Source organism: Tenrec ecaudatus, chromosome 2 (genome assembly GCF_050624435.1).
Source record: "Tenrec ecaudatus isolate mTenEca1 chromosome 2, mTenEca1.hap1, whole genome shotgun sequence".
NCBI classification, from domain to species: domain Eukaryota; kingdom Metazoa; phylum Chordata; class Mammalia; order Afrosoricida; family Tenrecidae; genus Tenrec; species Tenrec ecaudatus.
This window is the reverse complement of record NC_134531.1, coordinates 154,562,643-154,583,046: the sequence shown is the minus strand read 5'-3', so window position 1 is coordinate 154,583,046 and position 20,404 is coordinate 154,562,643. Positions and strand designations below refer to the sequence as shown.

Below are 20,404 nucleotides of genomic sequence, written 5' to 3'. Positions count from 1 at the left end.
GGGGCAGGAGGAAGATAAAAGGAAGCAGGAAAGAGCTAGGAAGCAAAGCTATGGATAGAGGTAAGAGCATAGGAGTGTACATATGTAAATATATTAATTCATAAAATGGAGGTATTGGCCTGTGTGCATATATTTATATGGCAATACACTGAGGTGGTGGATGAACTTCAGGCCTCTGTTCATGCCCTTCCTCAATGCAAGAACACTTTGTTCTAACACCTGGAATTCTGTGATGCTCACCCTCCTGGCACAATCACTTGAAGACAAAATGGGTGAATAAGCAAATGTGGTGAAGAAAGCAGATTGTGCCCAGTTATCAAAAAATATAGAGTGTGGAGTCTTAAAGGCTTGAAGATAAACAAAAGGCAATCTAGCAGAGAAGCAACACATCCATAGGAAGAAGTACACCAGCTTGTGTGATCATGAGCTGTCTGTGGGATCAGGTAACAGGCATCAGAAGACTCAAAACAAACAAACAAAAACCCATATTGTTGTGAACAAGGGGAGTCGGAACACAGACCCCAAACCTATCTGTAGACAATGGGACATGCCCTCACAGGAGGGTCACAAGGAAGGGATGAGTCAACCCGGGCATAGTAAAGCACTGAGAAAATGCACAATTTTCCTCGGGCTCCTCGAGGCTTCCTCACCCCCCACTATCATGACCCCGGTCCTGCATTTCACTGCAGGCTAAACTGGAGCATGTGCACAGGTACAGATAAGTGAGAAAGCTCACAACACACAGAATCCAGGAACAGGAATGGGAGTAGCAATACCAGGAGGGTAGGGCGAAGGGGGTCGAGGGGAGAAAGGGGAAACAGATTGCAATGATTGACACATAACCACTCACACACCACCAGGGGGATGAACAACAGAAACGAGAGGAGGGGGGAAGAGGTGGGGAAGGTAAACAGGTCAGTGCAAGATATGAAAATAATATCATTTCTAATATATCAAGGGGTCACAAGGGTGGAAGTGTGGGGAGGGAGGGGAAAAAAGAGCTGATATCAAAGGTTCAATAGAAAGGTTCAATATATGTTTAGAAAATGATGATGGCAACATATGTACAAATATGCTTGATACAATTGATGTATGGATTGTTATAAGAGCTGTAAGAGCCCTGATAAAATCTTTTAATAAAAAAATAATTAAAAACTGGACCAGTGACCCTATCAACAAATGACCCCCAAGTGGACTCCAAGTTCCCCTGGGATGCAGTCAGTTGGAGATGTCCAGGGGAAGGAGGACTTAATAAAGAATGAAGTTTCAAAAAATCCTTTTAAACAAGGGTAAAATTGAAAGGAATAGAGTCAACAAGAACAGCATGAGCTTTGTTGTTAATCTCCTAAAGAATTTAAACGTTTCTTTCATGTGGCTAGAATTCTGTGCGATTCAAGAGAATATAAACATGTACACTCAGTGGGGCTGCTTTTCCAGAGCTTTGCTTCTGAAGTAATTTCTTTCTTTTCTTTCCCAGGTGCCTGTTCTGAGACCCATGGACCTGATGGTGGAGGCCACCCCACGAAGAGTGTTTGCCAACGCGCACACATATCACATCAACTCCATATCTGTCAACAGCGACTATGAAACCTACATGTCAGCTGATGACCTGAGGATCAACCTGTGGAACTTTGAGATAACCAATCAAAGTTTTAGTATCCTTTACTTGGGGTCAATTAGCCAACAAGATAGTCAATCCTGAGAATATTGAGATAGGAGCTGGCTTGGGAAAATGGGATAGAAAGATTACACTAACACTAGCAATTATGGGAAACATTTCTCTCTTAGATTACATGGATACTCATTCCTCCTAACTATAAAACAAGAAAAATATAGAGGTGCTCACCAGTCTCCATGATGAGCAGTGTTTGCAGCTCTGAATGAACTCCTTTGGGGGGATGCAGCTATGTGTCCTTAGTTAAAATTAGATGTGATTTTATCAATTATAAGAAACTCGAGTTCACTTAGTGTGTTTTATCCTTGTGAAAGGGTTCCTGAATGCCTGTGTGGACAGCAGGGACTACAGGTATATGTGAGACTGTTTCCATTGTGTTACAATAGTTTAAACAATAATGTATGCCTTTTGTTGAGTTCCAATGACTGTGCTAGGAATTTTATATAGACTATCTCATTTTTACCTTTTATTTAAGTATAACAGAGACATAAAAACACACATCATTATTTTACAGCTTGATGGATTTCACAAACGCACCTGTGTAACCAACATCCAGATCAAGAACCAAAATCATATGCTAGCAAACCTCAAATGCCCCATCACACTTCCTCTTAGTTTCTGCCCATCCACTGTATACTTGATATAATACTCTCATAACATGTGCAGATTATCTCCATACACGTAGAACTTAAATAAGTCAAGAAAATTGCTGAATATCTAAACCAATGTTATTGTTGAGCCTCAATTTCAGAATAAAAATCCACTCTTTGTTGGGAATCTGTCATAGCCTCGATCCCACAGCAAACCTTATTCCTTACTAGTTTCCTAGTTCGGTGCCGGTTCTCCATTCAGCCCTTTGACCTGGGGGTCAATCTTGACACTTCTCTGACTCACCAACTTCCCCTAACACCAAACCAATCTACCCCTGAACCCTTCCAAAGCTTCCTCCAAAATACAATTCAAATTAACTAATTTCTCTTCACTCTTACCAACACAGGCTAGTAGAAAAGAGTTCTCTTTCACATGGATGACCAAAAAATCTGCCGGTTTCCATGTCTCCTAGCTCTTCTACACAATGCATTTCCTATGTAACAGAGTAGACATTCCAACATGTCATTATTCTTTCTGTGTTTTAAAACTCCTAGCTTCTCATTGAACTTAGCGTAAAATCCAAGTTCCTTACTCTGGACTACAAAATCCCACACAGTCTTGGCTCTCTATTCCTCTTTAATATCCCCTCATACCACTCTCTCCTAGTTCAATCTGCTTCAGCCACCTGGCCACCTTGCTCTGGGATAAACCTATTCTCAGTTCCATTGTTTGCATTTGCTATTCTCTCTCTGGAAGACTCTGCCCCCAGGATTTATGTGGATAAATACATGTCACTCGGGACTCCATTTGCTGTCACCTCCTCAGAGGCATTTTCTCTGATTAATTACTAAGTAGCCTCAAATAACCACCTATCCTGATATCTTCCTAGAACTTGTCATTGGTTTTTTAATTTATTTTTTATTTATTCATATTAGAATGCAAATTCCATCAGAGCGATTGTATGATCCATTGTGGTATTTAAGCGCTTTCTGATATAGAGTAACAAAACATTCTGACACACAGTATTATTTTGATTGGGCATGACAAATTTGAAGGACCAATAATCCAGCTAAGTGGAGATATACAGGAGACTGTTGAGCAAAAATACATAATATTCACTATGACAAAGTGCTGAATGATTAGATATAAAATTGACCCTGCAATGGCTCAAAACACAGAAAAGACTATTGTCAAGTCCACTATTGATGGTCATCGCATCAACTCCTGGCCTCCTCCAATCAGTAATTCAAAGACTTGACTTAGTTGGGGTTTTGTTGCCCCCTCACCTGCGCCCACAGTCTTCTGGCTCTCCAATGCCACCATGATTGTGTTCAGAAGGGAGATCCTCCCAGAATCGTGCCTTGGAGATGCCAATGAGTCAGGCCCTAGTGCCCCATGCACGAGGCTTTTGCTAGAATCCTGTCATGTGGCCACCTCTAGCTGCAAAGCACACTGGTAAATGTAGTTTAGCTATGTGCCCAAGAAAATAAAGACCTGATATCAGTGCACATCTAGGTAGTTCCCCGCCACAGAGAATGCTCTGTAGTGCCCAAGACTTTTCAAGGAAGGCAGCTTTCAGCAGGTGGTGGTGGTTGTGAGGTATGTATATGTAGAAACACTGAAGCTTGACCATCAGCACCATGACTGGCATCTGTGTTTTGCACAGAACAGACGCAACATATTTCTGGGCCTGGAGGAACCTGCCTACAGATTTTGCCAGTCAGTGCAGCTGCTAGTGGAATGCGTGTGGGCGGTGGTTCCCCGTGCAACTGTTCCAACAGCCAGAAGTCTGCTTGCGCTCAGCTGCTGTCACTCTGAGCCTCTGCTTTCCCCAGTCTAGCAGACATGTTTTCTGCATTTTGCCTCTAGGCCTTTGAGGGGGTGGACGTTTCTTGAGGCATTTGGGGAGACAGATGCCTTGGGGAGAATGCAAAGGGGAAAATATTAATAGTGCAATTGAGGTTATATTCTGCAGATGCCTGCCAGCCTGCCAGATGCTGGCATATAAATGAGACCGTGCCACTCACCCTTAAAACATCCATATGTAAAATAATCGTTGTCATCATGAATATGATGATAACTGATATCTATATAGCCCTTTTCATCCAGCCTGCCCTAAGCACTGAGCTGAGTTTACAAATGGAGACCCTTTTGCCTATCGTGACTGAAGTACAGCCACGCCTGGGGTAGGAAGCGACCACCTTTCAAAACAGTCTCAGAAAAACACCAACCATGAGGTAGATCCTAAATCATATGTTATTTAGTAACTGTATTGTCTCTTTTATGCTAAAGAGTCAGATGAAACATGGTTCATGACAGAATCATGGAGGGTTTCCCAATGCATGGTGTAAGTACCACCAATGGGAAGCCATGGAGTCATTTCTGATTCATAGAAACCACGTAGGGTTTCTAAGACTGTCAATAGTTATGGGAGCAGACCACCTCATCTTTCCCCTGTGGAACAACTGTTGAGTTTGAACTGCCAACCTTGGGCTGAGGGGCCCAATGCCTAATGCTCAGTAGCAGCAGGATTTGGTAAGATAATTGCAAACACATCTTTGTTTTTTTAATTAGGTATTTGTAATGTATATTAGAAATTACAACTGCCAGATTGGTCCCAGGAGTTCACAAACATTGAATAATGCAATTAAAGTATAAAACACAGACATGTATAGAAAAGTACGAAGTGAATAATAAGACGTGGTATTGAGATAGAGTTTTGTTGATTTTTAAACCGTGATTTCTTGCAACTGGCATTTGGTGTGCCACTTACATTTTTGTTGAGAACTTTGGAGTCAGACAAGCCAAGAATTGGTGCTCAGCTCGATCACTTTCTGTTTGTGTACCTTTGAACATGCTGTTTAGCTTCCTCAAACCTCCATTCATCATCTGTGTAGAACAATTCTATCAAAGAGGAGCATAAGAATTTTTCTATTTATATATGTACATATACACACCTGTGTATGTGTGTATACACACACATGCAAGCCCATGTGCGTGCTCAGTACATTACTAACTAAACGAACTAGTACCATCACCATCACCATCACCATTCAAAGGACAAGGAAACAATTGGTTTTGAATGTCAGAACGGTGGCTTCTATCCTGACGAGTCTATTAGTGGAGCTGTCTTCTCTATTCTGGATTCTTTCCTCGGCTCTGCAGTAGAGTGATCTTTGTGAGATGTTGCTCATTATACCCTTTACCAGATAGCCCGGGGCTTCAAAAAGTTTTTGGAAATTTTCTATTATTTTAAAATTCCATTTGTCTGAAAACCTTTTGAAGTTCCCTTGTTAAGTATGCAGGATCTTCAAGGTCCCATGCCCCCCACCCAAGGTAATGCTATGTCCCTCAACTATTTATTGCACACCTAGAGTGTGCCAGACACTGTTAATCTCTACAATGCAAACGTGGAAAGAAAGAATGAAAGGTAGACTTAGTGGTATGGAGATAAAGGAAAGATGGAAAGCAAAAGGCATACCTTGAAGAAGTCCAAGTTCAAGGCATCGAACAGAATTTTCCCCTGCTTAACCAAGGGGAACTGGATGCCAAATGTACACTGACATTGGTCTTAGCAACCCTGAGCATTAGTTTTATTTGGCAAATGAGCTGATGCTCTTTGGGAGTTGATTCTCTCCTCAAGGGACCATTAAATCACTTGGCTCAAAAGGTCAGCAGTTCAAACCCACCAGTGGCTCCATGAGAGAAAAATAGGCAGTAGGCGTTGGTAAAGATTTTATAGTCCTGGAAAACCTATGGGGCAGTTCTACTCTGTCTTACAATGTTGCTATGAATCAGAATTGACTTGATGGCAGTGAGCTTGATTTTTGTATTAGCTTCCAGCTTCGCCTCTCTTCAGAACCATGGACAGCAGCTTTTCCTTGCCTTGAATGATGAGATTCGCCCGGACAAATTTGGGGGGGGGGGGGCACTCTGGGCCATACTACAAGTATCTCTTGTTGGTGTGGGTTCTTTCACTCTTCCAGGGACTCAGTGTCACATACAACCCTCACCTTGACATCTGTATGAAAGAGAGCATCTCTTCTCATGACACTTAGAGAGCGCTGACCTGAGGGGTCAGGGCAGAGAGAGCAGCCTTGGTGGGTTTCCTCAAACTGGGGAGTCAGCTAGTGTGGATACTGACCCTCTGTGCCTGAGGCTAGTCCTACAGCTTTCTGACTAGGTATCGAGAGCCTGGGCTTCTTTTCCCACAGGGCAAGTCCTTTGGGCCTCATATAGCCAAGGGAGAGAGCAAGAATTAGACCGTGCAGATTCATCCTGGGCTCCTTCAGCCTCCTCCTAGTATGGCAGTTTAGTAATTGGTCATATAGACTCTGGAGTCAGGTTCAGGAGTTTGAACTGAACTTCATCTCTTAAAAATCTGTGACCTTGGTCGGGTGCTGACCTTTTCCATTTCCCCAGATATAAAATGGGGATCACAATGCTATCTAGTAAGGTGGGTGTGAGGGTTAAGAAAGGGAATCACGAAAAGTACTCAGAAGCATGCATGACTCAGAAAGCAGGCCTAATCAATGGTAATGACTCTGACTTGGAAAGGAGCCATTCTGTGCTCAGCTGCTTACTGAATAATGGGTCATTTAAATGCACCGGCCGCTCTACAGGAGCGAGGTGCGGCCGTCTGTTTCCATGAAGATGACAGCCCTGTGAGCCCCATGGGGCAGTTCTACTCTGTCCTACAGGGTCTTTCTGGGTTGGAAGCCCCTTGTCCTCCTTGCCTCGTTGCTTGGATTCTCTTCTCTCCTAAAATGACAGGCTGAACAATTCACTCTGTACAAGACTGACACATTGGCATACTCATATTGACCTATCATTTGTTTTCAGTATTAGAAAAAAATGCCAAGGCTGCTAAATCATAAGAATGAATTCAAATCCATTGACACTTACTGAGCACCTCGGATGTGAATTGGCGATGGGAAAATGAATAAAACTCCCTCCCTGCAATCATGGCCCTTTGAATCGGAAGGTTTAGTGTATTGGTTAAGGTTGAACTAGAAACATAAAGCCAGTGTGCGTGTGTGTGTGTGTGTGTGTGTGTGTGTGTGTGTGTGTGTGTACCTAAAGAATGAGATTTATAACAAAGACTTTGCTGGTACAGTTGTGACTGACTTGGGCAGCTGGTCAGGGAAGAGCATGAGCAGGCTAGAGTGCCCCCATCCTGAGCTGAAGTTTGGTGCGTGGGGGCAGCAGTCAGGAAGGGCGGTTTGCGGGGGAAAGCAGTGTAGTTGTAGACCCAGAGCCCATGTGGGTCTCTTGGGCATTTTTTTAAAAAGGCCTCCCAACTGTTCGAGTCAGGCTCACTCAGGATAATCTTCTCTTGAACTTAACTTAAAATCAACTGATTAGAGACTTTAATCGTTTGCAAAATCTCTTTCCTGCAACACCTCTATCAGTTGAAAAGTGAGTGAAGTTATGAGCCTGCTACGAAATCTCTGCTCCCTCATTCCCTGTCCCAACTCACCCAAGGTGCCGTCCCTGAGAGTTCAGCCTAACCAGAACTATACTAGGAAGGAAATCCCAAAGATTGTCATTCAGTCTAACAAAGTAGACATACCACAAAACCATAAAAGTTGGGTGGGGAACAGAGAGAGACAGACATTGATCATAATAGGGAGGGTGAAGCTAGCAATTTTTAAGCCTGTATTAAACATTACATATATCATACACATCATCTATAAGTTCCCCCTCCCTCTACCCCCACTGCCCCTATCCCCTCTCTTCCCTGCTTTCATTCCCCCTCTCATCACTTTCTCTGTACTTCTCTCTCTCTCTGGATAAATTAACAGATTCAAAGCCATTTTGAGATTATTAAATTGATCATAAGGTTGGAATTAAAATGTAGGCCTTACTCTAAACTCTAGTCAATTTTACCGTATTACATGGCATATCAAATTAGAAAAGAATGTGTTTGTTTTTCAAAGTGTTTTTATAAAGGTTTACTCCCAGTACTTTGGATTTGTGGAGCAGGGAGGATCATGAAATAGGCTGAAATGCTTCATAAAGTGTGTAACTTTGTAGTTGATGTTTGCAGGAAATGTTGAAAGTTTTACAGTGGTAGAATTTCAGGCTGTGCTGCATGACTAATAAAGAGTTTGTAGATTTTAAGTGGTCCCAGTCATGCAAACCAATCACAGCCCCAAGCCTCCAGCAGGTTGGAGCATTTCAAAAGCAGGAGCCAGTTTCGCGTCAGTCGCTGTCAGCCTCCTCGGGGTCGGCTCGCAACTGGCAGCCGTCCAGTGACTGTTTGCACACAGGCTCTTCCTTTCTTTCTTGTAAAGCTCTTAAGAGAAAGAGATCCCTTGGAATTCTGTATGCCCTTCTAGCTAACACCATATGAATGCTTAATCACCAATGGAGGAGCCCTGGGGACACAGTGGTTATGCACTGAGCTACCATCTGCAAGACCGGCAGTTCAAAGCCACCAACAGCTCCACAGGAGAAAGATGGGGCTTTCTATTCCCACAAGTAATTACAGTCTCAGAAACGCATAGGGACAACTCTGCCCTGTCCTATAGGATCACTATGAGTCATTATCTCAGTGGCAATGGGTTTGTTTGTTAACTTCATATCGTACAAAGGAAAGGGGGGATTCATTTCCCTCAAATAGGTACCAACTCTAATATGCTCGATTTGAGGGCTATTTTCCATCGTCAGTCTTGGCAGATTTTATTATCTACCAATTAAAAATGTGAGCATCGCCAGCATCTTTGGACATGGGTGCCTTACCCAGGTAAACTTGACTAATGAGTAGAATCCTTTGTCCTGCATAAGGGCTGTTTGCTGGTCTCTCCTTTCCGTGCTTGCCTTGGGCAGGGCTTGGGGAAATATAAGCATGGTCAGTATAAGAAAAACCAGCAGTTCCAGAGACATAAGGGACAGTCATCTTTTACAGCTCACAAAATTCGTGCCTAGAAAACTACCCCTGGAAGAATACATGCCTCCTTCAGACGTTGACGTCATTTATAACTGATATACAACCATTTAATAAATAACCCTTTCTCATTTTCTTATTGCTACTCAAAGATGGACCGAGTAAATAATATGCCTACTTAAAGGTAAAGATTCTGGAACTCAGATAAAATTACCTTCTCAAGTTCTCTTGGCAAAATGGAAATGAAACCAAAATGGAATCACAATGTTTTAGACTCCTTTGTTTTCAATTTTATCACAATAGTCACTTGACCTTCACCCACAGAGAGAAGGCTCTTATCTCTTAGCTCACTCCTGAAAGATTTCCCATTTGGAAAACTTCTTTTTAAAAATTAAGGTTCTTTCCTTTGCTTAGTAATAAAGAAACATTGTATTCATTGTAGAGTTTTTTGGAGGGGGTAGGTTGGCCAGTACTCTAACTACTAAACTTGATTACATAAAGTGGAGGTACACCAAAATTTTAACAGTGCTAACTCGGCGATGTGGACTCGGGGTGAAAATGACACCCACCCCCAAAAATGTAGAACACTTGATTTACCCCGGAACCGTTCTTTTGTTCAGTCTGTGACAACTCTCCCACGCCACTCGCCTCAATACGCTTTCTCTCCCATGTCACTGTGGAATATCTCACTCACTCACACTGCCATTGAGTCAAAGCCAAATCAAAGCAACCCTATGGCACAAAGCATGAGTGTCCCTGTGAGTGTCTGAGACTTTAACTCTGCAGAAGTAGAAAACCCCTCTCTGCCCAGGGAAGCTGGTGGTTTCAAACTGCTGACCTTGCAGTTAGCCGTGCATAACTACTATGCTGTCAGGGTTTCTTACTCTCTGATACACTGTATACTTTATTTGCTTATTTATGGACCGTGTCTCCCACTGGAACATAGGTTCCATGAGATCAGGCCTTTTTAGGAAGGGTGGGGTTGGTTTTGTTTCTTTGTTTGGGGCTTCTTTATTTTCTGCTTTGGCAACCCATGTCCCTTGCACACCCCCCCCCCAAAAAAAAACACTGGAAGATTGTAGATTCATTAATAATCCAAACTTCATAAAAAATTCACTTCCACCTAGTTGCTTCCTACTCATAGAGACCCAAATAAGGTTTCTGAAGCTGTAAGTCTGGGAGCAGGCAGCCTCATCTTCTGCCTTCAGAATAGCTGGTGGGTTTGAACCACTGACCTGGTGATAAGTAGCCCAGTGCTTACTCACCAGTGCCACTAGTGAATTCTAGAATGCTTAAATTCACTCGCTCCCATCAAGGCAAAGTAGATGCTCCTTTGGCTTACCAAAATGATCCGTCTCTGAGGGAACAGGAAGCCTCATCTTTCCCCACAGAGCACCTGGTGGGTTCAAACTGCTGACCGTGGTGCTAGCTACCCAGCGCATAACCCAGTAAACCATCAGGGCTCCTTAGCAAAAGAGCTAAATTAATGAATGGATTTAAAGGAACATTATTAAATGGATAGGCAATGGTGGCTTTAGAATCAAATCCCCCTACAAGATTCAAATGCACTTCCTTCCTGTCAATTAATTCTCTCTCCCTCTCTTTCTGTGAATGTGTGTGCAATTTGTTAAGTATGCCTATTGGTAGATTATAATGCATTCCTCAGCAAAAAGGTTGTATAAATATAGAAAAGATCTGAAGGCTCGCTTCATTGTGAGGCTGGCGTGGGACTGGTTATTGCTTTGTTCTGTTATACACAGGATCAGTATGAGTTGGAACGGACTAGACAGCACCTGACAACAAATACTTTTATAATATTTAAAATAATATGCAGGAGCTCTGATGGCATAGTGGCGGTTGTATAGAGCTGCTAACTCCCATAAGATCAGAAGTTCAAATACATCAGCTACCTCATGGGAGAAAATGGAGGCATTCTGCTCTCAGAAAGGTTGAACCCACAGAAGCAGTTTAATACTGTCTTATAGGGTCGCTGGGGGTCAGAATCGACTCCATGGCAGTGAGCCTGAGGGAAAAGTAATAGACAGTGGAGCCTGAGAATGCTGGAACCTCCGTAGAGTAGAAACCTGTTAGAGAAGGAACATTAAGAGAGAATGATTTTCTTAAAAAGTAACAAAACCTCGCCTACAAAGTGGGTGACCTAGAAAAACAAGGCAGTCTTGAGGGACCTGGAAAAACAAGGCAGTCTTGTCAAGTTCCAGCTTGTACAGGTTATGCTGCATAAATATAGAAAATTCCCGCGGCCTTTGCCCATTCTAAAATACACAAACCCACCACAGTGGAGTCGATGCTGACGCATAGTGACCCCACAGGACAGGGCAGAACCGTCCCTGTGGGTTTGATAAACTATAACTGTTTACAGGAAGAGAAAACTCTGTCTTTCTCCTGAGGAGATTTCAAAAATACTATAGCTTCATTTTTTAATGGAGAAATTGAATAAAATATACGTAGACCTACCAACCAGACAGAACTATCACTAACACTTTGATGCTTGCCCTTTTATCTTCAAAGCGCGTGGTATCTTCAGAGTCTTTCTTTTAAAAGATGGTATGACCGTGTGGTAGATGAGGCTTTGTGTAGAGATGTTTCCACATGTTGTAGAACTCCGTGTACATTTGCTCTCTGATCGAATGAGCTCGGTCACAATTCCCATATGTCTTTGCTCTTTCTGCGTACCAGGTTCTGGTTGCTCTTTTCCTTTTGGGACATCAGGCAGTTTGTACAGAAGACTCTTCTCCAACTGGGGGGGGGGGAGAGAATGGTATCTCCCGCGCTCCCTTGCTGCCTCTTGCCATCCCGCCATAATTCTCTGTTCCCTCGCCCCACCGCTGAGAACCTGTACAGCGCTAGCTTCTGATTGGTTTGCAGCAGATCCCTTAAGGGGTGACCTCCCAGTGTCTTCAATTATTATTTTAAATGATGCCTTAGGCCACTGCCTGGCACAGTGGTGCCCTCACCTTCCTTCTGTCTTTCTAGCATGGAGCTCAGCTGCCAAGCTGCCTATGCCCCCTCCTGGCCTCAGAGCTGCCTCCAGAGTCCCAGCAGAGAACCAGATTAACCCCTTTTGTTAGCAGAGGTAATTTGCCTGGGCTCAGCATTAATAAGGGATGCCATAAGCAGTTGGGGTCAGAAAGAACAGATCTGTCAAGCCCCGGGGTTAATTTCATAGCAATCTGTTGGCTGTCTGCACTGGATATGGGCCGTAGATCAAATGCGATGTTTTGCTTTTGCCGTTTAGTTCTTTGAGACAACAGGGAAATAATTGGGATAGAGAGCTCGAAAGGACGGGGAAGAGAAAATTGACTGTCAACGTGCATCATTCCATGTTCACGAGAATGCAGGGAGCTTAGCACTGCTCGTCTTTCTCCTTCCCGCCCCACATGAAGGGCAAAGCCACATCTGCGGAGGAGCCCCGTAGAACAGGGTGAGAGAACAGGGCTGGGTGCCTGGATGTTGCAGGTGTGCACTGCCCTCGCCTGTCTTCCCCACAAGCCATTGCTTATTTTTGGCAACCAGCTTGCTTCTCCTGAATATTTTTGGAACTCAGCAAATCCCTGCTCAGGTAACAATCCAAAAAAACTCTTTTGTCAGGTTTCTGTCCCCTCTTCTGATCCCAAACGTTCATTACATCACAGGACACAAACAGCTTGGGTCAGATGCCACATCCCAAACTGTGGTTCAGAACTAGGTAGTAACCAAAGTGACAGGCGAACTAAAGAATTGAAGCAGAAGGGATAGAGCTACCCTCTCTGGTAAACCTGAATCGGGGTTTCTGGGTGGTGCAAATGGTGAATGCACAACTCAAGCACTGGGCTACTCGCCAAGAGGTTAGGGGTTCAGATCCACCCAGAGACACCTTGGGGAAAGTCGTGGCAGTCGACAGGCTTGCCTTGTTTGATTGCACCTCGCTTTAGACCACCACACGTGCGACATTCCTTATCATGTCAAGGTTCGCTGCAACCCTGCATCAACCAAGTCTGTCAGCAGCATGTTCCCAATGGCTTGTGCTTATGTCGAGTCTCTTTGTCACATTTTACTAATTCCCACAGCCTGTCAGACTTTTATATCATGCTAAGACACACATAATAGACTACAATATAACATAAACATACCTTTTACACGAACTGAGAAACCAAACACATTGTATGCATCACTTTATTGTGATGTGTGCTCTATGGCGGTGCTCAAGAACCGAACCCACCATATTCCCGAGGTCTTGCCTGTGCTTTGGAGAAAATCAACCGTGGAAAACCTCACGGGACACACTTCTTGCACTGTACACATGGAGTGTCCATGGGTCAGAATTGACCCTGCAGCCACTTGTCTACTGCTGTTAGTGTCAAGAAAGTCAGACGACCACATTCAGAGAAGATGGTTGCTAACAAGTCGTTCCTGAGCAGAGGCAGAGAGCATAAAGAGCGCAAGGTGTGACATTGGGCGCTCATGGGTTCAAATCCCAACCCTGGCCCCTTCTCAGCAGATGACCTTAAGTAATGTACCTCACTGCCCTCCTCGGTTTCCTCAGCTAGAGCGGGGGAGAAATTAAAGTCGTTCCAACCTCATAAGACTGTCATGAGGGTCAAATGGGATTATATGTATAAAGCACTTCATACGAGGGAAGCATGGGACTTGATTACCGTCATCACCTGGTCATTGGTATCCTCTTCTTCATCCTCACCCTCAAGATTATGAAAAACAGAGTTTAAAATGTGGCTGATCACCCAGACCCCCACAGAAACTCAGACCCAAACAAGCAACCTAGCCAACAAGGAGACAAACACTTGGAGGGGTGAGGAAGCAGTGGCTTGCGGTTGAATGGTGATGAGGACAGGCTTAGCGATCTGGAAGGATTGGCTGGATGGGTGTGGAAAGATCTAGAAGCAGCAGCCCTAAGCAGATTCAATGGGTCTATCTCCACGCAGTGGCATTCTTGATGGTGGGGGTGTTCCTGGGTTCACAGTTATGTTTCGGCACCTCGTTTTTACACATTCTGATTTGGGGGCTTTATTTTTAGGTAGGGAAGAAATAGCTGTATACATAGCACCTCTTCCTCCCACACACAGAAAACCCCTTCCAATTCAGATTGTTTTTAAAGCTGTACTGGTAGAGGTTGAGAAAACTGACACCAGATTTTCTTTCTCTATTTTGGGAAAATAGAAGCATGCTCCCTGGCACAGGAGGAAGTGAAGACTCCTCCTGGGGGGTGATGGAATCTGACAGCAGCTGCACACTCACCCCTGTGTACCCCACACGAGGCCGGCCCGGCGGGGGCATGAGTGGGGGCTGAGGAGGACCGCAGAGCTCAGCTGGAACCGCCTCCTCTGGCACCGGCCCTTGCTCCCCAGTGTGTGGTGCTAACTGCAATAATGTGCTTAACCCCAACAGCTGTTGAGTTGAAAGGTGGTACTTTGTGAATCCAGGGGACTCACGTACCCTGGAGACCTGAGTAATATTTGCATCTGGATTTAGTGGGGAAGTTGTAATAAATTGTAAACCTAGCTCAATCTCGAGCGAATGTTAGACTGAACCCAACAGGGTTGCTAGAGAAAGTGAAGGTAAATGAGGGCCTGACAAATAACGAAGCCCTTGCTGCAACCAGTGGCTTGAGAGAATCGGTGCAGCAGGAGCTTGGGCGGTGTTCGAGTGTAGAGGGCCGCAGTGTTAGTGCTGCTGGGAACAAATGTATCTATGCATGAGCGTATACCCCTCTAAACTTTTGTTTTTTAATGACTTTTTTTATTTTAATCATTTGACCGGGGCTCTTATAGCTCTTAAACAATCCATCCATCAATTGTGTCAAGCACATTTGTACATATGTTGCCATCATCATTTCCAAACATTTGCTTTCTACTTGAGCCCTTGGTATCAGCTCTTTTGTCCCCTCCTTCCCTCCCCCTCTAACCTCTTAAAAAGGGGGCTGTGCTACTTAGTGAACCGTATAGAAGGTTTTACCCATCCTCATCCAATCGGAGCATGTGTGAGAGTTTATGCTGGTCGGTTTTGTGCAGCCTTTTGTAAATGTAGAACTTAAACACTTGCACACACAAATGTTTTTGCTTTAATTATTATACATGTGCATTATACATTTAATTCCATGCACAATAAATGTAACCTATTGGTCTAGCTGTGAAGATTTGGGTCTTCTTCACACTGAGTTGCAATCACACTGAAGGCTCCTGTCCTTCATCTTGAAGGCTCCTGTCCTTCATCTTGAAGGCTTCTGTCCTTCATCTTCCTCAGCAAGGGCTTCAAGTCCTCCTCACTTTCCGCAAGCAAGGTTGTGTCATCTGCATAGTGCAGGTTGTTAAGAAGTGGTTGGAAGTTAATAAGTGACACCTTTGGCACTACCTCTGACAATGTTCTGCTTCTATTCATTGGGTTTTTAGTAGCTGACAAACTTTTGATGCTACCAGAGGGTATTCGATTCTGTTCATCGGTTTTCAGTGGCTAATTCTTCTGAAGTGGACAGCCGCCCCCTTCTCAGTGGTCTGTTCTCGGTCTGGACACGCCACAGAAAACGGATCCCTTTGGGTGACCCTGATGATATTTGAAAAGCCAGTGACCCAGCTTTCAGCAACCCAGCAACACACAAGCCACCACAGTATGCCCCAGGAACATTCAAGTGGTAGGTCTCTCCTGACAGCGCGTCCACAGTACGTCACACAAACCCCTGCCATTCTCACTTCGAAGGAGAATTCCGACTGTACTTCTTCCCGAGAGCTTTGCTTGTTCTTCTGGCAGTCCACAGCACTTTCAAGGTCACCACGGTCCGACTGCTTCGCCTGGAACGTCCACTCCCACACAGGAACTAAGTGGACCCCAATGTAGGCAGATGGGCGGGCCTGTCTATCTTAAGGTACATTCTACATAAACAATACAGATTGTGTCCTTGGGATCAAAGCCTAGTGCTGGCGCTCATTAGCCTTGTGTTTTCAGGCAGTCTGCTTTGGGTCCGCTAAGCTTCTACTCACCCCTGAAAAGTGGGGACACCCGTTGATGACAGTCGTTGAAAAGGGTAAATGCGATAAAGTGCCTACTATGCTTAGCACCGTGCTCGGCATTTCATAAATGCTCAGCAAATAGGAGCAACTGTTATGAGTATCAGCAACACTATTATGAAAGATGGTCTCAGAGAGCTCATGGAATTTGTAGATTTGGAGTCTATTGTGGACATCACTCATCACACCAGGAGTCAGTTCAGGATCCATAGAAGTTGACTGACTTGGCTGCAATGGGACTAGTTCCTTAATCACTATTATACAATGGAGAATGCAAGTCTCTGCACTTGGTCCATTTTAGCACGATTGCACGAGCAGGTGACCATGCTGGTGAATAGGACGTTGTCTTCATGTTGTGGAGGATAAAACACTGATGGGAGTCAGAGAGACCTGAGTTATGACCCTACCTTAGACCACTGGGTAAGAGTGGGCTGTTTCCTGAAATTCCCCCTCTCACCTGCTCCAGATGAGTAATCCCTGCGTTGTCACAAGGACCCGCCAGGTGTGCAGGAAAGGCTGACACATTATACAGTGGTAAGGTAGGGTGGGGACTTGTCACCCGCAGCCGCTTCTTCCTGCCCTCCCAGTCCCCTCCTTGACTCGTCTGTGCCAGATATCGTCGACATCAAGCCGGCCAATATGGAGGAGCTCACGGAGGTGATCACAGCAGCTGAGTTTCACCCACATCACTGCAACACCTTTGTGTACAGCAGCAGCAAAGGGACAATCCGGCTGTGTGACATGAGGGCGTCAGCCCTGTGTGACAGGCACACCAAATGTGAGTAGCTATCCAGGGTCAATGGGGGTGGGGGTGGGGGGACTGGGCAACAGGCCCCTGGCCTCTGGCAGGCCAGAGGAAGGAAGCCTCCTAGGAGGGGTGGCACGCCTTCCCTGTGGGAGAGTCTCGGCTCAGTGTTTAGCATTTCCGAAAGAGGAAACCTCACTTGGAATTCCACAAGCATTTGCTTGGGACATGAGACCAGATGCCGGTCTGTGAAAGGGTTAAATAACAGTATGGTGCAATCCAAGCTACATGTTAAGATCGCTCCGGTGACTGGGTGGGGGTGGGGGGGAAGCGGAGGGCATTCAAGAGGCAGGTGCTACATCTAAGCAAGAGATGGGGTGACCTGGACGAGGGCAATGCTGGGGAAAGGAGAGGTGGGCATGGAGGTGAGCATCTCCTGGCAGCCTCGTTAGCAGGACGTGCTGGGGCTGTTGTGGAAAGTGGGGAATGGACAGTGCAGGCGGGAGAAGAGTTCCGTGGCTTCTCAGTGGCTGCAGCTGTGGATCCAGTGTGCTCCAAGTCCTGGCGGGCCGACAGAGTACCCTGCAAGGATCAGATGAAAGGGATTGGGGCAAAATGCAGCCTCCCTAAGCTGCTTTCAGGTCAGGCACAAGTTCGATCTTTGTGTGGTCTTTGTTTTCCCGCTTTTAAACTTTATTTTAATTTTTGTGGTAAATATCTAAATAACCAACGGTTTACTTTTTCAGTGATTTTCACGTGTTCAAGTCAGTGGGCTCCATTATGTTTATCGTGTTGCTTTACCAGTCTCTATTTCCAAACACTCTGATCACCTGTAACAGCAGCTACCTGTCTCCTACACAATGAGCCCCTCTTCCTTTCTACTCCCCCCTTAGCCACCAATAAACTTTGGTCTCTGCCCTCAATATTTATCAGTGGAAGCACCCTACATTTGTCCTTTTGTGAGTGAGTGATTTCACTGAAAAGAATGCTTTTTCAAGATTCATCCATGTTACACCATGTATCATGACTTTATTTTTCTTTGTGGCTGAATAATACTCCATTGTGTGTTTGTACTAGATTTTACCTACGCATGAATCTGTTGATAAATACGTAGGCTGTCCCTACCTTCTGGCTATGCTAAACAGTGCTGCCATGAACATTGGCAGGCAAAGATTTGTTCGCACTCCTGTTTCCAGCTCCCTGGGGTCAAAACCTAGAAATGGAATTGTTGTATCCTGCGGTGATTCTATGTTGAACTTTTGAAGAAACCACCAAACTTTTCCCAGTGTTTCAACTATTTATTTTACACTCCCAGTGGCAACAGATTGGATACTAATTTTTCTGCCCCCTTGCCAGTCGCTGTTGTTTTCTGTGTCGTCTTGTTTTGGTGTGATTTCATTTGCTTTGGTCTTTAATCATAGTCATGTTAGTAGCTACAGAGTGATGTCTCATTGTTGTTTTGATTTACATCTTCCAAATGACATGGATGCTACCCCCCCACACACACACACCTCCCTGCCAGCCTCACCCAGACTCTGGTGGCCCCTGGCCATGGAAGGTGGGTCAACCGACACTAAAACGGGGCTATATCACTTTCTCACTCTCCTCACTGCCACGTCGGAGGTCAGCCAGTAGTCCCACTCAGGCAACTAGTTTTCTGCTGTCCAGTGGGTGCATGTGCGCCTTGTCTATCAGAGCCCTCATCTGCCTTTCCGGAGGTGGACCATCTCTCCCCCTCTCCAGCAGCCAGTATAGCCTCCTTTTTTTTTAATAGGATACCACAAATTCATGTAGTTATGGATTCTATTTTAATTTTGCAATTTTATTTTTAATTTTTTTAAATTTTACTATGTATCAACTTGATGGTGATGAGATTTAGAGTTTAAAAGGCTAATCTAGGGTCACTATGAGTCGGAATTGATTCATTGGTTTAAATGGCTCAGGAGTCCCTGGGAGAAAGACGGCGCTTTCCACTCCCGTTAAAAAGCCCACAGGGGCAGTTCCACCCTGTCCTATAGGGTTGCCATGTATCAGAATCATCCCGTGGCCGTGAGTTCGGTTTTGGGAATGAGTCTCTGGGCAGTTAAGAGCTCAGGTACCAATGAAACAGCCGTCAGTTCATATTCACCCCAAAGGGTCTCAGAAGAGGGGTAATGCGAGTCCAAAGGCTCGTGACCATTGTGAGCCCACGTGGTGGGGTTCTGCAGAGACACTGAGACTTCTATGCATAGAAGCCAACTAGCAGCAATTGGTTTGGTTTGATTTTATTTAACCACTAATGATATTGAGCATGTTTGCACAGGCTTGTGGGTCATTAATATTTAGTCTTTGGTGAAAAACATGGTCGAATCTTTTGCCCACTTTTGTTTTGTTTAAGTTGTGGGAATTTTAAAACATATTTTACATATTAAATCCTTTTCAGATACATGTGGTTCCCAAAAATGTCCTCTAACTCTGTAAATTGTCATCTTGCATTTTTGATAAAATCTTTCAGTGAACCAAGTTTTCTTTTTTTCGTTGTTTTCACTTGGGTGATGCCCCATAGATGGCATGTTGTCTCTGGTGGCTTGTACTTTTAGTGGAACAGCTAAGAATTATTGTTTAAAACCAGGTCTAGAACATTACTTCTATGTTTTGTTTTTAAACGTTTATGACTTTTGTTCGGACATTGGGGGCTTTGATTCATTTTGAGTTTTTGTATAAAGTATAAGATATGAATCCATGCTCATTATTTGGTATGTGTAGACAGATGTAGGCACCCCAGCATAATTCATTAAAGAGATTATCCTGTATCCACTGGATGGATACAGCATCCTTATCAAAAAACCCACTGACTGTAAGTACATAGTTTTACCTACAGATTCAGTTTTCTTACATTGGTCTTTATGTCTGAGATCAGGAAGTGTGAGTGCTTCTGGTTTATTCTTTAAAGATTGCTCTATTAAGATCTCGTTCTAGTGCATACAACTGTTGTACCTCCGAGTACATTTGTTTCACATACAAATGCATATGGAGAACTCTCTTCTACCAAGCATATGTAAGTTCACTGGTATACTCCACATACCCTCTGACACCTGTCCAGCTTACATATCTACCTATGTATTACTTGGCAATTGTTGCTTGTTATTATAGTTACTTCAGGACTGTATATATGATAGTGTTTACTGTTGTTCCGTTCCACGCTTCCCAGTGCCTCCTTTTCCCTTGCTCATGTTCTGTGACCTCTCCCATATTATAGAAAGCATTTCTTTGCCCAAGTTAATACATGTTTCCTATCGAATTACAGATTTTCTTCTAGTCATTTATCAAAAAGTCTGTAGGTGCTTGGTTATATTTCTGGGTTCTCTGCTCTAATTCATTGGTCTACATGTTTATCATTGTATCAATACCAAGCTGTTTTGGTTCCCATGACCGGGTAATCAATTTTGAGATCCAAGATAAAAGACCTCCTACTTATTGTTAACAGTGTTTTGGTTAACCAGGTTTTA

General features: G+C 44.2%; 1 protein-coding gene across 1 annotated transcript in view; it reads left to right on the top strand.

Annotated features, from left to right (window-relative positions):
• Positions 1–20,404, top strand: part of PPP2R2B (protein phosphatase 2 regulatory subunit Bbeta) — a 342,103-nt gene that overhangs the window by 268,538 nt on the left and 53,161 nt on the right. Inside the window, exons 5-6 of the mRNA XM_075543149.1 lie at positions 1,478–1,655; positions 16,785–16,949. Coding sequence (XP_075399264.1) covers positions 1,478–1,655; positions 16,785–16,949 — 343 coding nt within the window. The remainder of the gene's footprint in view (positions 1–1,477; positions 1,656–16,784; positions 16,950–20,404) is intronic.